A 16,954-nucleotide genomic window follows, 5' to 3' on the forward strand; every position below is an offset into this window, starting at 1 on the left:
CCCCAACTATCATTGTACTACTGTATAACATAGCTTTTTAAGTGTTATTTTTTTGAAGTTTTAATAAAAATGTTACTTTACAATATGAAAAAATATTCAAGATATAATTAAAAGAAACAAAAGAGCAACAGACAAAATTATACACAATTTTGATTTAAAAAATTTTAGCACATAAAAGAAACTGGAAACATTCCAAACTGTTAGTCAGTGATTGCAGTGACTGACCATTAAGGTCTTATGCCAAGAAATGGGATCCAGTCTTTTCAGTGCAATTTATATTATGTTCCATAAAATAAGAAATTAGGAATTATTTTTGGTTTTGTATTTTAAAATACTTACTAGCTGTGTTAATTAAACCCCTAACCACGATGTACTGAAACTAGTAATACAAATAACCACGTTAGCACTCAGCTTATGTTTAATTCTGCAAAAGAATGAGAAATGGTCTCAATGAAATGATACAGCACGAATACCACTGTACTTATCCAAACGGTAAGATACTGTCTTTCACATACCTGTGAATCTGTCCATTTTTATGCAGGTATTCCAACCCTTCCAACACCTCTCTGAGTATTGTCGCAATGGTAGGTTCATCTAGGACTCCACTTTTGTGTTCCCCCTTCGCCACAATGTGCTTAATAATATCCAGAACAGAACCTAAAAACAGAAGACACAATTTCCCATAAATTCTTAACTTATTCAAGGATTCAGAGCCATTTTGAAATCAGAACACATGTAAACCTTTTGATAAATTTAATTGTGTGGGGAAAGAAAGAAAAACTAGAAAATATAAAGAAATACAAAAGTTTAAAATTAATAATTTATGCTCAATTCCAATCTAAAACACAAAGCAGCCTGCTAATACCCAAACAGTAGTGTCACACCAGCGTCATCTTCAGACCTCTAATTAGAAATTGGGAAAGGTAGTAGAGAATTTTTAACCACCTCTGAAGAATGCCTCGGTTAACCATGCCCATCAATTAACACTTTAATACAAGATATCACAAACCAATTTAGGCTCTGACATCAGGTTAAAGAATGCAACACTGTGTGAATAAAAATAGAAAAATAAAACTGAAATGCAAGTCAAACTACAGAATACTTAAAAAATAAAGATCACATTTTTATTCAAACTAACTTAAGCGTTAAAATTATGTTTCAAGTTAATAAATAATGGAAAGAAACTAGGGAAGGCAAAGAAAAACATGAAAAAAATAAAAATGGTAGTTTTCTTAATAGCTCAGATGAATGACCAAGCCCTTTCTTTCCAGGATGATAAATAATGCTCCTACTAAAAATTAGGGGAAGAGAGGGAAAAAATACCTATATGGTAATTAAATCACAGAATGCTAATTGTTAAGTTTGGTAGAGATTTGTAAGATTTGTCAGTACAATAGCCCATGAAGATCACAGAACCAAAACAAAACCACCTTCAATATTAGAAATTGAACCAAGAACACTGGAACATAACATAAACTGCACTACAAATACCGGATGCCCATTTCTTGGCACAAGACCTTCATGATCAAGACTAAAATTCAAGACTTTCATGATCAAGACTAAAATTCAAGACCTTCATGATCAAGACTAAAATTAAAGCAAATACCTGCTTCTGTTGAAAACTTGCCCTGGTGGGCACTTTTTATTTTACACACTTAAAACAAAAAAATGTACTTCTAAAGAGATGTAAAGAAGTAGTCTAGCCTGACCAGGCAGTGGCGCAGTGGATAGAGCATCGGACTGGGATGCGGAGGACCCAGGTTCGAGACCCCGAGGTCACCAGCTTGAGTGAGGGTTCATCTGGGTTGAGCAGAACTCACCAGCTTGGACCCAAGGTCGATGGCTCGAGCAAGGGGTTACTCGGTCTGCTGTAGCCTCACAGTCAAGGCACATATGAGAAAGCAATCAGTGAAAAACTAAGGTGTCACAATGAAAAACTAATGATTGATGCTTCTCATCTCTCTCCATTCCTGTCTGTTTGTCCCTATCTATCCCTCTCTCTGACTCTCTCTCTGTCTCTGTAAAAAAAATGAAAACAAAAAAACAAAAAAAAGAAGTAGTCTAGATGAAATCCTTAAAAACATGGGAGACTGACTCATGTTTACTTTAATTCCCACTTGAAATCCATTAACTTGATAAACTTGATTTTTTTTTTTAAAGGGCATAAAGCCAGAACAAAGAGAACAAGAATGATAAAAGAGACGATATTCTGGAAGAGGAAAAGCAGAAAAAGTAACTCAGCAGAGTGAAGAAATTTGAAACTTGAATGCCTACAGAGAAGTATGCCAATTGGGAAAAAGTGATCTCTACCAAGAGCTTCAAAAAAGCTCAGAATATAAGGATCACATAAGGGCAAGTGAGGGGGAACTGAAAGAAGGGAAAACAGGAAAACTGATTGAAAGTTCATAAGGGAAAATAGGACTCCCAGATCTTCCCTCCCTCTCTGGAAGCCAGGCCACCTTCTGCACCTGCAGCAGGAGATGGGCGGTTTACTCTGTAGACAAAGACTCAGAGAGGCTGCAGACACCAGATAACTTCTAATACATTACCTCACTTCCCCTCTTCACTGCTGGGATTCACAAGACTGATCCACAAAGGGGGAGGGAAATTCCTACTAGGAATCAAAAATTAACACAATTTATTCATTCAACAATTAAGCCCTATTACGTGAAATCTAGAACTGAGTGCCAGAGAGTATGTTAAGATATATATGGCACGACTGCTGGTTTTTATGAAACTTCAGTCTGGTGGACTGAGGAAATAAACCAATAAAGACCCTAGGGCACATAAAAAGTTTTTAAAAGTTTGAAGCAGGAACTCCTTTTCAAAATCTTAGAAGATTTTTATTAATTTCACATCATCTACTGATCAATGGGGAAGTTAAAGCAATGCACAGCCCCAGTCTACGTCCAGAACAGATACTCCGAACAAGCTAGATAAGAAGCCCCTGTGATAACAATGTCTTTTCAGTTTGTCTCCAAACGATATGATTTTTATAAGTGGAGGGATGATCAATCCAGTAAGATCAACATCCTTGACTAAAACATACTGGTCCTGGAAAATTGCCCCTTCTCTTCCATACGATGTCCTTAGCATGTGGCAGCATTTAACAACAAGTACTCCTTTCTCTTTCCTTTCAAAAGCTTCATTAGTTACTTTGATTTCTAAAACTCTTATATTGCAGCTTATAAACTGTAGAAATAGCTATTTAGATCAAAAGTGCTTCTAATTTCTAAATATTAACTTCCTATACTGATAAATCTAATTATTCAAGATTAGATATTTAATTAGCAAAAGAAAAGAATATTATAATTACAAGAAAACATGAATTAAAATATTGACAAACTTAAGCTTATTTTAACTATAATGTCTATTTGGTTGATGGCTTTGAGTGACAGCTGCAATTCATTTTAAGATTTAATTAGCTTATTAAATTCTGTATCAGTACAATGTTGCGTAATCAAAAATATGCTTTTGCTTTAAATATCTGGGCTGGAAAAGTTGATGTGAAAGAAGGTAACCTATGCATTTTGTTAATTCTGGGTGTATACATTTTTTAGTTATTCAAAGGTCTCCTATTGCTCTCCCTGCTCCAGCTGTGATTCTCCACCAGCTCCTAAGACACCACATTCCTCCATCCCACCTCCAGACAATTCTGTGCAGTGTTCCCTCTGTCTGGACCCCTTCTCCACCCTCCCACTGGCACCATCTCCACCTCCCACTTCACCTCCTGTTCAGTCTCAGCTGAGTATCACCTCTGGAGGGAAGGCTTCGTTAACCCAGCACATCCATTCTCCCTCAGTAAGGTTAAGTCTGGCACCTGTTTCCTCAGGGCACTCTAAACACTAACAATTAGTTAACTGTAACTTTTCCTTATGAACTAGGAGATCCATAAGAGCAAGAAACTGACAGTCCGATTCACCAATGTGCTGGTTGGTGATCAATAATTATTTGATGAATGGAATTTTAATTGAGCTATCTTGACACAGTTTCCTCTTATTAAACAAATTAAAGTATTAAAATAAAAATTTTTTTAAATTTAAAGTAGTGCTTAGTTCTACCTACTGTTTCCTAATATTGCATAATTTATCTCAAGTTTAAATGTGTATTCACTCTGTAACTATAAATGCAAGATTTCATTTTCCTAAAAGAAATACAAAATTTTTATTATTTTAAAAGATTTAGATGGTCTGACCGGTGGTGGCGCAATGGACAGAGCAGCGACCTGTGACACTGAAGGCCCAGGTTCAAAACCCCAAGATTGTCACCTTGAGTGCAGGTTCATACAGCTTGAGTGCGGGGTTGCCATCTTGAGCATGGGATTACGGACATGATCCCAAGGTCACTCACTGGCTTGAAGCCCAAGGTAGCTGGCTTGAACCTAAGGTCCCTGTCTCGGCTTGAAGCCCTTCTCCCTCCGTCAAAGCACATATGAGAAGCAGTCAATGAGCAACTAAAGTACTAAAAGTGACGCAACTACGAGTTGATGCTTCTCATCTCTCTCCCTACCTCTCAAAAAAAAAATGATTTAGATGTAAGATTCTGCTGACTCATAAACATATAAAAAGAATGCCTGAAACATGTTTGAAAATTATACTCCAGGAAAGGTGCTGAGTGCTAGGCTAAAAACAATTGAACTGAACACTGTGCCAGGAAACCTAAGACCAGGAGGGACAGAGAGGGACCTTTAAGACACCACCCAGATATATGTCCTGCCCCCTCGGTGATCAGGACATATGCTCACTAAGAGAACATGGATTCTTTATATCTATACATAAACCATTCTGCTTAAGAGGGCAGCAGACCTGTTTCCAGCTTCAGAAAAATGCAAAAAAAAAAAAGAGGGCAGCAGAAAGGACAGGCTGGCATACAAGTCTGGACCAGAAAGTGAAGCAGACAATTTATTCCTATTCATCAGGGAACCTTTTAGCAAAACATTAAAAAACTTTGTATTACACATTTTTGTAAATTACAATAAAAAAATTATGCTATACGTGATCAATAACGAAAGACACAGTATTATTACCTAATATTCCCATATCTGTCCATACTGAAAGAACCATGCTTGACCACCATCTTGAAAGGTGGTTGGTGTTAGCAAGGCTTCCAACCATCATATGAACAGGGCCTTTAACAAAGCAATCCAGTTTCTCCAGTGTGTCACTAATGGGATTGAAACAAAAAGGTGATTCTGGCTACACTGAAAAGCATCAAATAACAAGGGGTTATTATTCTTAATGACTAAAATTTCTCGTGCACCTTACTACATGTTAGCACAGTGCTGGAGGTTTTACAAACATCTCATTCACTCGTCCCCAATACCCTGAAATGCAGAAGGTATCCCCATTTAACAAACAAGTAAACAGGTTCAAAGAGTTGAAATTGTTTGCCCAATGATATATATCTGCTAAGTAAGAAAGTAGAATTTCATTCTAAAGCCTGGGCTCTTTCCTTCACAACCTCTCTGGGGAAGTAAAGTGTTTAACGAGGTATGATATTAAAATTGCAAAAAAATATGGGCTTTCTTTTCTGTAATCCTGCATTCTAAAATGGAAAACCATGCTCCCACAAAATATACATGCCAACAAAACCAAGCAGAATAGCAATGGGAAAGTCAGGTGGCTCCATCACTCATTAATCCTCTCATACTTTTGCCACCTGGCCTCCATGCCTTAGCAAAATGGCTAATTTACTACCTGGCATGGGCCTTCAAGTAACCATAACAAAATGTCCACTCTCCACACGCCAAAGGTCCACTGCTGCTATCACAATACTTACATTTTACTCTAAGGACTAAAGCAGAAATAACTGTATATTTACTGCAGGATGAAGCACATAATTAATCATGTTAATGCTGGGGACCAAGAATTTCTGTGTAAGAGAAACAATTTCAAGTGTATTTGAACGTTTTAGCCCCGGCCGGATAGCTCGTTTGGTTAGAGCATTGTCCTGATATGCATAGGTCATGGGTTCAATCCCCAGTCGGGGCACATATAAGAACAGATTGATGCTTCTGTCTTTCTCCCTCCTCTCTTTCTAAAATCAATTAATAATTTTTTTATAAAAAAAGAAGAAAGTTTAAAGGTCTGTAGTATTAAACTTGAATTGGAAGCATTACTATAAAATCATCACATGTTTTTAATATACTATCATTTCCAAGCTCTTTCAACTAGAAGCAACAACAAAGTAACAGCAAAAGCATCCTAAGCATCCAAGTTATGCTTTCGAAATACCATTCCCCATAAAATAAAAAGCTCAGAGCCCCCAAGAATACTGGCTGGTCCTTAATCTGGGAAAAGCAATAGAAACATGAGTCTAGGAATTCTTGGATCAAAAAACAAGGAAGTTATCAAAGATTGACGGATTCATTTCCAAAGGACACAAGAGCAAGCCTGAAGGGACTCACACTGACAAAATTTTGGCCAACCTGAGCTTCAAAAGAACAGAGTATAATTGACTGAAAGACACTGAACATAAAAAAATTCTTCAGTCTATGTAATAATATTCAAAAATCTGACAGTCTTAAAATGGGGATGGGGGACCCCCTCATTTGCTACCTCTGGAGGTGGTTATTAAACTAACTCTTTACACTCAAAAACTGGTCCTTAAAATAAAAGAACCAAGTATTCAACTTGCCTTTTCAGTAGGAACTACAACACAGATTATTCAAACAGCCCCAGTTAATAAGGTCAAGTTCCTCTACACAGAAGAATGCCAGTTTATAAATGTAAAAGAAAGGATGCAATAAGAAAAACCACCATTCTGCAACCCCTGACAAAACAATTGATTCTAACAAGGATTGTTAATAGATGCTAAAATCATCAGACAAAAGACTTATGAGCAACTAGAATACTCACAGTGCCAAAGTATCATCTCAGAGTACTTGCTCACTGCAAAGGGAAAAAAGGCTAACCTTTCCATGGAGTGGCCTATCACAATCTTCAGCAATCAAAATTAACATCACCCTTAAAGAGACAACCAGGTGACAAATACTTCCCAGCCAATGCAATATGAAATACACAGCATCACCTACAAAATCCTGCGCACAAAATATTTAACTTAAATATAATCAAGGCTTTAGATCAATTTCCAATTTGCAAAGAATAGAGGAATATAAATCAAGTTCAAGCATCACCATCAAGAAATAACTAGGAAAGAAAAAAAAAATAACTAGATAAGTCCGGAATGAGGAACAGTCCATAAGATAGTTACCATCAGACCTTTCACACCAGACCCTTCAGCAAACCTGTCACAGAAGACAGAGAGTGGGAGGGAACCGTCCTAGATTAAGAGAAATCTAAGAGGCATGACAACCAAATGCAATGTGTGAGACTCATCTCAGCTCGTATATTAGTATCATTAGCAGATACTATTCTTAGTATCTCCTCAAATGCAAATGTCCATGAAAACCAAACCAGAATAGAAGAACATTTTTATTAACTTTCCAACCCATGGAAGTTAACATTTCATTTTATTTTACTCACCTCCACTTAGCAGCTTCATGACTAGCCACAGCTCATCTTTTACTACAAAAGATGTGTAGTAAGATACAATATTAGGATGATGGCATTGACTCATGGCTTGGATTTCTTTCTACAAAGAAAAGAAAACATGGAAACTCATTATATGCAAGCCTAGAACAATACTACAAGTTAGTGAACACAGATGGGAACCCCAAGACTATGCCATGACCGTCCTGGGATCTCCGTGGCCCTGACATCTCCAAGAATGGTCAATATGAAAACCACTAAGTCTCCCTCAGTCCACTGTGACTCTACTCATTCCACTCACACTAGTAATCTTTGAAACTAGAAACACAAACTATTTACCACACCCGTGACGGGCACAGCACCACAGAGGCCTCCACAGGGACATATACTTTGACTTCAAGGTGTCCTTGAAAAATCATCTTGGGAAATCTGGTTTTACAGCCACAGAGGATCATTACTAATAAGCAGAGGGTGGCTTTGTTTGTTTGTTTGTGGGTTTCCTTTCAAAATATTGTTTTATGCCATTTTTGTGAAATGATTAACAATTCTCACTCTAACGAGAAATATGCCGAAACAAAGCAAGGTCATACTAAATCCAAAGTAGAAACTTGAGCCAGAAGTCTAAGCTTACACAATCTCTGTTCATGAATTTACATTAGATTTGACCTGACGAAATGCCTTACAAAGCCCTGCGTGAGCAGAGCCCTGCTTAGGTCTCTAGCCTCACTGCTGCTCCCTCACACACACACCCCCCCCACATACCTCGGCCCTGCTTAGGTCTCTAGCCTCACTGCTGCTCCCTCACACCCCCCTCCCCCATACCTCGGCCCTGTGATCCTCCACAGTCACTTCAAATGAGTCACGCTTCTTCTAACCGTGGACATTTAACCGTATTGTTTCCTCTGCCTCAAGTACATGCCTCTCATTATTTTTGCCTAGCTAGAAACACCAATTCTTCCTTCTGAACTCAGTCGAAATTTCCTCTCAGCTCCCCAGGCTGAGTTAGGGGTCCCTTCTCTCGGCTTCTAAGCTCCCTGAATATGGCCCACAGGTACTGACTATACCCTGGGTGCTTGTGTGTCTGTCCCTCCTTACCAGAAAGAGTGCCATGAAGACAAGTAATTAAAAGTGGATTCCTAAGCACTGTGGAACTCGCCACACTGCTCTGTATGACATACTAACTTGTCATACTGTACTGTGACTACCTGTTTACATTTCAGTGTCCCTCACAAAACTGCAAGTTCAATGAGAGCTAAGACTCTGTATTTCTGGTACTTGTCATTGTGCCTGGCACATGGTACACCTTCAATAAATATTTGTTGAATGAACAAATCCTACAGCACTTTATACAGCTTTTTTACTGACTCATGGATTTGCCCTATGACCTTGGTATTTGTTCAGTAAAATCAATCATGTAAAAATTGCCCACAGCCCTGATTCAAAGAAATGCTCAATAAATGCCACTTTTTCTTTTCTTATCTCCTCTACTCAAATGGCTTTATGGCAAGGACCTTACAGTACATATTTCTGCAATCCCCTAGGTTACTAGCAGAGTCTTTTGTACTAAAAGCTAAGTAAATATGAGGCAAAGGAAGAAGGAACTAAAGTGAGCACCTGTCTGCTGACACAGTTATACAGATTCGAAGAGATAAGTACATATGAGAGGGAGTACACAGGAGGCACATATATGACAAAGAGTAGTAAAGATAATAAATGTTTAAAAAAAATCCAGAGAAAACAGGTAGGGCAGGCAAGAAGGCTTCACAGAGGAAGTGGAAACTAGGCTCAGCTCTGCTGGATGTGGAGATATTAGAGCAATACAAGGTGAAAGGCATATGTAATTACAAAAACAAAAGATGAAATATGCAAGCGGGACTATAAAACACAGTGAGCAAGCCTGTCTGGGGTAAGCAGCTCATGCTCTCAGCCGATTTTTACCCAGTGCTGACTGTATGCCAGGCACAATGTTAAGTGCTTGACCACAATGGTGAGCCCAGCTTGACCAGGCGGTGGCGCAGTAGATAGAGCACTGGCCTGCGATGCAGAGGACTCAGGCTCAAAACCCCGAGGTTGCTGGTCTTAGTTTAGTTAGCACAGGCTCATCCATCCGGCTTGAGCGCAGGGTTGCTGGCTTGAGTGTAGGATCATAGACATGACCCCATGGTCATTGGCTTGAGCCCAAAGATCACTGGCTTGAAGCCCAAGGAGCTGGCTTGAGCCCAAGGTCACTGGCTCAGCTGTAGCCCCCCTACCACGTCAAGGCACATATGAGAAAGTAATCAATAAACAACTAATGTGATGCTACAAAGAACTGATATTTCTCATCTCTCTCCCTTCCTGTGTGTCCCTATCCGTTCCTCTCTCTGTCTTGTGTCTCTCTCTCTCAATAAAATAAAATTTAAAAATAGTGAGCCCACATGAAACTTACAGTCTGGTAAAGAAATTAGACAAATACTAATTTACAACACAGACTGGTAAACAGTTTAATAGTTTAATAAGAGAAGTACAAGACACTGCATGACTTCATCCAAGAGGCAAATTATCAGAAAATAGGAGTTATTATCAGGGAAAACTTCCTATACAAAGTCCGACTCAACTGACACTAAAATAGAAAAGATAAATAGGTTTTTAATGATTCTGGTTAATTATCTGGACCACATCAACAAGGACTGTGTTCAAGAATCTAGGCTTCTGCCTGACCTGTGGTGGCGCAGTGGATAAAGCATCGACCTGGAAATGCTGAGGTCGCCAGTTCGAAACCCTGGGCTTGCCTGGTCAAGGCACATAGGGGAGTTGATACTTCCAGCTCCTCCCCCCTTTCTCTCTCTCTCTGTCTCTCTCTCTCTCTCTCTGTCTCTCCCTCTCCTCTCTAAAATGAATAAATAAAATATTTTTTAAAAATTAAAAAAAAATCTTTAAGTCATATTAAAAAAAAAGAATCTAGGTTTCTACCTGATCAGTGCTGGCACAGTGGATACAGCATCGACCTGAGACCCTGAGGTCCCAGGTTGGAAACCCTGATGGTCAGCGGCTTGGCGCGGTTCACCTAGCTTGAGTGCAGGATCAGAGACGTGACCCCATGGTCACTGGCTTGAGCAAGGGGTCACTGGCTCGGCTTGAGCCCACCAGTCAAAGCACATATGAAAAGCAACTAAATTTCATGACCCAACTGTGGGTTGTAGCTCATATGAATCATGAAATCCAGTTGTGTTAAAAAAAAAAAAAAAAGGAAAACAATAAAAAAACAGAGTGCATTCCACATAATATAGTTAAGAATTGTTTTATACAAATGTTTTTCAGTTACCCGAATACTTATGAATATGTGTATGAATATCTATTCATTCCTGATTCTAAACCCCAGCCAGGCAAGGTCTCCATCTCTGCCTGTTCAAAGTCTCCCCAGCCCCGGAGGCCCAAGACACAAACACCTTCGTGACTGGGAGTTTGCTTCTTCCTCCTACTTCTGCATAACTTGAGAGCCTTCCCGGCATTCGCCATGCTCTGCCTTATACACAGAGCATCTAGGCTCCGACTACATTGTGAGCCTCTGGGGTAGAAGGAAAAACATTTTAAGCTTCTTAATGTTGCCCTCAGATGTTTGTCCTGGCAGCTAGTAAAGAGAAAGACCTCAAAATACTGCACTGTGTGCTCTTCTTAAAGAAAAGCCTGTGAGGAAAATCTCGGCAGAAAATAAATGTGGTAAGCTCTGACAGCTGGTTTTCCCGTCACACTCTGCAAAGGCTGTCAGACAAGAAAACATTTTGACAGGAGAAAGGAGCAATGCGCCGTCTCCTCTGATAACTGTCACAGACGACACCCCTGTAGTCAGTTCCCATCAGTACTCTCTGGAGAACCCAGAGCACCCTTCTGCATTAAAATAAAGATAATTCTGAAAATGAACTATATAATCAGCACATCTAAAGTCTACTATGCTGATCTAATTATAGACTTTTTTTTTTTTTTAAGACTTTTTAAGGTAAACTCAAGGGCTTCATATATTTCCAAAATGGAGTACTCAGACTTGGGTTCTGACAGCATGAACACCACCAATAAGCCAGGCATGATTTATACTCCTCATGTGTCTGGGTTTAGTGGGGACTTACCTGCTTGCCCCCCCAACCCACCCCCCAAAAAAATAATTATCTTAAACTTGCTTTATTAAATGTCACTTCCTCCAACGCTTACTTATTTGCCAAATATATAAATACTACATTTTCAACATAAAGCTTACTGAAATATGTGGCCAAAATTTACGGAAGGCTAACTAATGTTTTTTCTAATTAAACTATGTCAAAGTTCCATTCCTCTAAAAGGTCCTACTGTAATATCACAAATACTACTTTCAAGAATGTCAAATGATATTTGAGAAAAGATGTTCTAACCTTGAATTAAGATTATAATCATTTTTTAGTATTATATGAAGTAGGAAAATAGTCAGAAAGACCTGATTTTTAATCCAGACTGTCACACTTATCATATGATGTACTCTCCCTGCCTATCAAATGGAACTCCGATCTATCTCACAGCAGTGGTTATGAGGTTAAAATACACATTAAGTGCCTAGCTCCAAAAAGACGTTCGCTACTATCTTCATGTGAACTTAGTGAAATTATTTAAACTTTGAGCCTCAGTTTCTTTAGTCATGAAGTATTATAAAACTTTCATTCATCTTCACATTATCTACATATTATGTAAAATAACTGGCAAATAATAGGAATTTATACTGGACTTCTTAGATTACTGGTTTAATATACAAGGTGGGGCAAAAATAGGTTTACAGTTGTTCATATGGAAAAATAATACAATAATTAATAAATAATCCAAGAATAAACTTTTGCATACTCACAACTACTTTTGCCCCACCCTCTCTGTATAAGTTAAAAATACTGTTTTTCTTTAACAGAATTAGTTTACGATTTAGATTTCTTTTGTGATCACTGCTGTTCAGTATTGCTGGCATTCGTAAAGCCAAGACCATCAGGCAAGCGTGTGTTCTCCTACCAGAGACACCTCAAGATCACTCTGGCAACCGACTTCTTCTCCAGCTTCTGCCCGTGCATTACTAACGCCTGGGGAAACATACTTGTCTCATCTTCTGAAAGTTCAAGATCTAATTCTACTCATTCTTTTCCTTTTATTTCGATTATTCCCTAATACTCGGTACAGACGACACCAGAAATTAAATCCAGTCTGGGGCACTGGAAAAACCTTCTAGACTGTCAGATTAGCCACATTCTAATTCCTGTTCTTTCTATTGCTAGCTGTATATAATCTCCAAGAAATTACTTAATAAAATAATAATACGAGTTCATATTTGTATGGCAGTTTATATAGTTCTCAAGTACTCTGGCACTTGATCTTCAAGAAAAAAACCTCATGAAGTCAATTTTAAGTCAAAGAAATTGAGCATTTAAAAAGTTAAGTGATTCGAAAATCTACCTTATGTCCCTTGCTGAACACTTACTACATTACTTATAAACTACTCTGGGTGTCATGGTGCATAAAAGCAGCACGAAACACTCCCTGTGTGACTAGCTTTAATGCCACAGAACAGTTCCTGCAGCCAGGAACCCTTGGGACTCCTCTTCTCGTCCCTGTTCTGGCCTTTGCAGAAGCCCATGCTGCAGGGTCATTCTATCCATCCTCACGCATCAGTGATCAGAATGCAGATCCAAACCATGTTCGTAGGAGGCCAAGAGCCTTTGAAAGGATATTCCATTTGACCCAGAAATCACAACTGCATGATATTATTTTAAGGAAAGAGAAAAATAAGCAAGCATCACTTATTAACAATAAAAAAGAGAAAGCAAGGTAATTGTCCAATACCAGAGAATATGGTAAATAAATTGTGGTCTACATATTTAATGGGACACTACACACATATTGAAAATTACATGAATTCATATTTATAGACACAGAAGGAATTGTGATAAATTTTTCAATAAAAAGAGAAAGTGTATGGTTATATTATCATGAATATACAAAGATGTTTAAATGTGCAGTCTGAAAGATTATATAGCAAGCTTGATCTCAGAATGACAGGATTATAACTATACATTTTCTCTCTACTTACCTGAATTTTTGTGTTTTACAATAAACATTAACTATTAATGAAAAAAATCACAAACTTTTAGAAAAGGAATAAAAAGCTTCAAGTGCCTCCCACTCTAACATGAACGTACACAGTATATCTCTCCATTTAAGAAATAGGAGACGTGCCTACCAGCAGCTCATCCATGCTAGTTTGACATTTCTCAAGGTTTATCCGTTTGATTGCCACTTTCTCCTTTTTAGGGGCACAATACGCTGCTTGGACCACAGCCGTTGCTCCACTCCCTAAAGATAAATACATAAATGAGCAAATAAATAGATGGATAGGTAAAAACATGACATTTCTTATTTCCACACTATTTAAACAAGAGAAGTTAACCCTTATCTTGTTCTTACACCCAATAGATGCAGAGGAACACTCTAAGAAGTGGGATTCTGTAAAAGCAAAAGCCTCAACCATTTCATAAACTTGCTAATAAACACCAGTACCGAACAAAAAAAAAAAAAAAGAAAGCTATCAGAATTGCCAGGGCTCCGGTTTAGAATGTGATGGTGTGAGCCCGCATTTCCCCACTCCTCTAAGCACGACTAATGCTCTGGAAATAATTCAACATCATAAACTGCCTCTGAAATGCAGAAAGACGGTGAACTGCTAGGGACCACGGAGTGTGAGGAGCACCGCTGTGGGCTAACTGCGCTTTCATGCCCCACACACCCACGAGTGGGCACCAGAACAGACTGCAACCCGAAACCTGCAATACGGACAGACAGGCAGATTCACAAACAAATGGGAAAACCTTGTTTTCTGGCCAAAGGACTGTGAAAGGGAAGCTCAGCAGAGATGCAGAGGGAGACAGATTCCCCAGTCCCTACCCAGGACAGCTGGGTCGCCACCCCAGACCCAGACAGCAACAGGCTAGATCCTGCCCATGCATTACCAACGCCTGGGGAAACATCCTTGTCACCCGGGGCAACGTCTGGCCAACCTGCCCTGAGTAGCAGCAGAATGGAGGACCCACACCCAACAGTCAGCCCAGGAAACACGTGTACAGCTCAAACAGGAGTTCCTACGGCGCCAGAAGAATAAAGCAGAAAAGATTGGCACTGTGAGAGCTCTGAAAACTAAATTATCACAGGATTGACACAGCTGACAAAAGTAGGCCAGGCCTATGCCCCAACTTACACAGAGTAACTGCCGAGGAAGACAGAAGATTTACACAGAATCAAGATCTCCTAACATAAGTACCCTGAACGTCCAGGATACAATAATAATAATAATAATCACATGTCATACCGAGAACCAGGAAACACTTATATGAAAAGAGACATTCACACTGATCCTAACACCAAAATGAATCTCAGGTTGGACAATTCTAAAGCAGCCATGATAAAAACGCTTTAAGAATTAAGACTTCTTTTTAAAAATTTTTAAAAACTAAAAATCTCAGCAAAGAAATAGAAGTTATAAAAAAGTACTAAATGGAGATCATACAACTGAGAAATTCAATTTCCAAAATAATTTACTCAATCTAAACAACAGAGAGAAAGCAGACTTTAAAAGAGAGAGCCGGACCTGGAAATGCTGAGGTCGCCGGTTCAAAACCCTGGGCTTGCCTGGTCGAGGCACATATGGGAGTTGATGTTTCCAGCTCCTCCCCCTTCTCTCTCTCTGTCTCTCCTCTCTCTCTCTTTCTCTCTCTCTCCTCTCTAAATGAATAAATAATAATAAAAAATTTTTAAATAAATATTTATTAAAAAAGAGAGAGAGAGAGCCGGCCCTAGCCGGTTGGCTCAGTGGTAGAGTGTCTGCCTGGCGTGCAGGAGTCCCGGGTTCGATTACCGGCCAGGGCACACAGGAGAAGCACCCATCTGTTTCTCCACCCCTGCCCCTCTCCTTCCTCTCTGTCTCTCTCTTCCCCTCCCGCAGCCAAGGCTCCACTGGAGCCAAGTTTGCCCGGGCATTGAGGATGGCTCCGTGGCCTCTGTCTCAGGCGCTAGAATGGCTCTGGTTACAACAGAGCGAAGCCCCAGATGGGCAGAGCATCGCCCCCTGGTGGGCATGCTGGGTGGATCCCGGTCAGGCGCATGTGGGAGTCTGTCTGTCTCCCCGTTTACAACTTCAGAAAAATACAAAATAAATAAATAAATAAATAAAAATCTTTAAGTCAAAAAAAAAAAAAAGAGAGAGAGTGAGAGAGCCTCAGGGAACAGTGGGATAATAATAAAATTTCTAAAGTCTATGTGGTAGGTAGAATGCCCTTTCCCCAAAATGTACATGTCCTAATCTTTGAAACCTGTGAATGTTACCTTATATTGCAAAAACTTGGCACATGTTATTAAGTTAAATTAAGGACAGGAAGATTGTCCTGGATTACCTGGTTGAGCCCAATGTAATTAGAAAGGTCTTTATAAAAGGGAAGCAGAAAAAAAAAATTAAATTAAAAAAAAGGGAAGCAGAAAGATCAGAGAAGGATATGATACCTGAAAGCACAGGTCAGGATAATGCGAGCCATGAGCCAAGAAGCAAGTATTGATTTGTGGAACGACATGGATGAACCACGAAAACATCATGCTATGAAAGAAAGAAAAGTCACAAAAGACCATATACTGTATGACTCCATAAACCGCATTCCCACATGTATAAGACGCACCCTCTTCCTAAAAATCTGGGGTCTAAAAACTGGATGCGTCTTATACAGTGATTGTAGATTTTTACTTGCATTTCCCGCTTTTTCAGGCTTGTTTTTGCACTCATTGTTGAAGACAGTGGTTCGTCATCAGACACAGACGAGGATAAGCTAATGGATGGGAGTTCTGACAGTGATGAGGAGTTGTATGAAATTTATGATGAATAAAACTTGAGTTTAGTAACTTTATGCAATACATTTTTTTTTCAAAGTTCGGGCCCCCAAATTAAGGTGCGTCTTATAAAAGGGAGTGTCTTATACATGGGGGAATATGGTCTATTATGGAATGTCCAGAGCAGCGAAATCTACAGAGACAGAACATACATTAATGGTTGCGAGAAGAGGAGAATGAGAAGTCACTATTGGATGGGTAAAGGAGTTCTTGCTGGGGTGATGAATATACTCTGGAATCAGACAGTGGTGATGGTTGCAAAACACTGATCATACTAAAATCCACTGAATGTACCCTTTTAAAATGGTAAATTTCATGTTATGTGACTTATCTCAATTAAAAAAATACTACAAAATATTTTAACTCATAATTCTCTACATATTCTCTAAAATTCTCAAAATATTTTAACTCATATTTAAACTACAATTTAGAAAAACGTGGACCAAGTCTTTGAAAACAAGTACCAAACTCAGCCAAGATGAAGTAGGTAACTTACACAATCCTGTAACTATTTTCCAAATCAAATTTGTAATTTATAAGTTCTCAGAAAAAAA

At 38.9% G+C, this 16,954-nt stretch overlaps 1 protein-coding gene across 1 annotated transcript in view; it reads right to left on the reverse strand.

The window, feature by feature from the left end:
• The window catches only part of OXSR1 (oxidative stress responsive kinase 1), a 91,277-nt gene that overhangs the window by 54,156 nt on the left and 20,167 nt on the right, over positions 1 to 16,954 (reverse strand). Inside the window, exons 2-4 of the mRNA XM_066244626.1 lie at positions 13,714 to 13,826; positions 7,485 to 7,593; positions 516 to 657 (exon numbers count right to left, since the gene is read on the reverse strand). Coding sequence (XP_066100723.1) covers positions 516 to 657; positions 7,485 to 7,593; positions 13,714 to 13,826 — 364 coding nt within the window. The remainder of the gene's footprint in view (positions 1 to 515; positions 658 to 7,484; positions 7,594 to 13,713; positions 13,827 to 16,954) is intronic.

Source organism: Saccopteryx bilineata, chromosome 10 (genome assembly GCF_036850765.1).
Source record: "Saccopteryx bilineata isolate mSacBil1 chromosome 10, mSacBil1_pri_phased_curated, whole genome shotgun sequence".
Classification (NCBI taxonomy): domain Eukaryota; kingdom Metazoa; phylum Chordata; class Mammalia; order Chiroptera; family Emballonuridae; genus Saccopteryx; species Saccopteryx bilineata.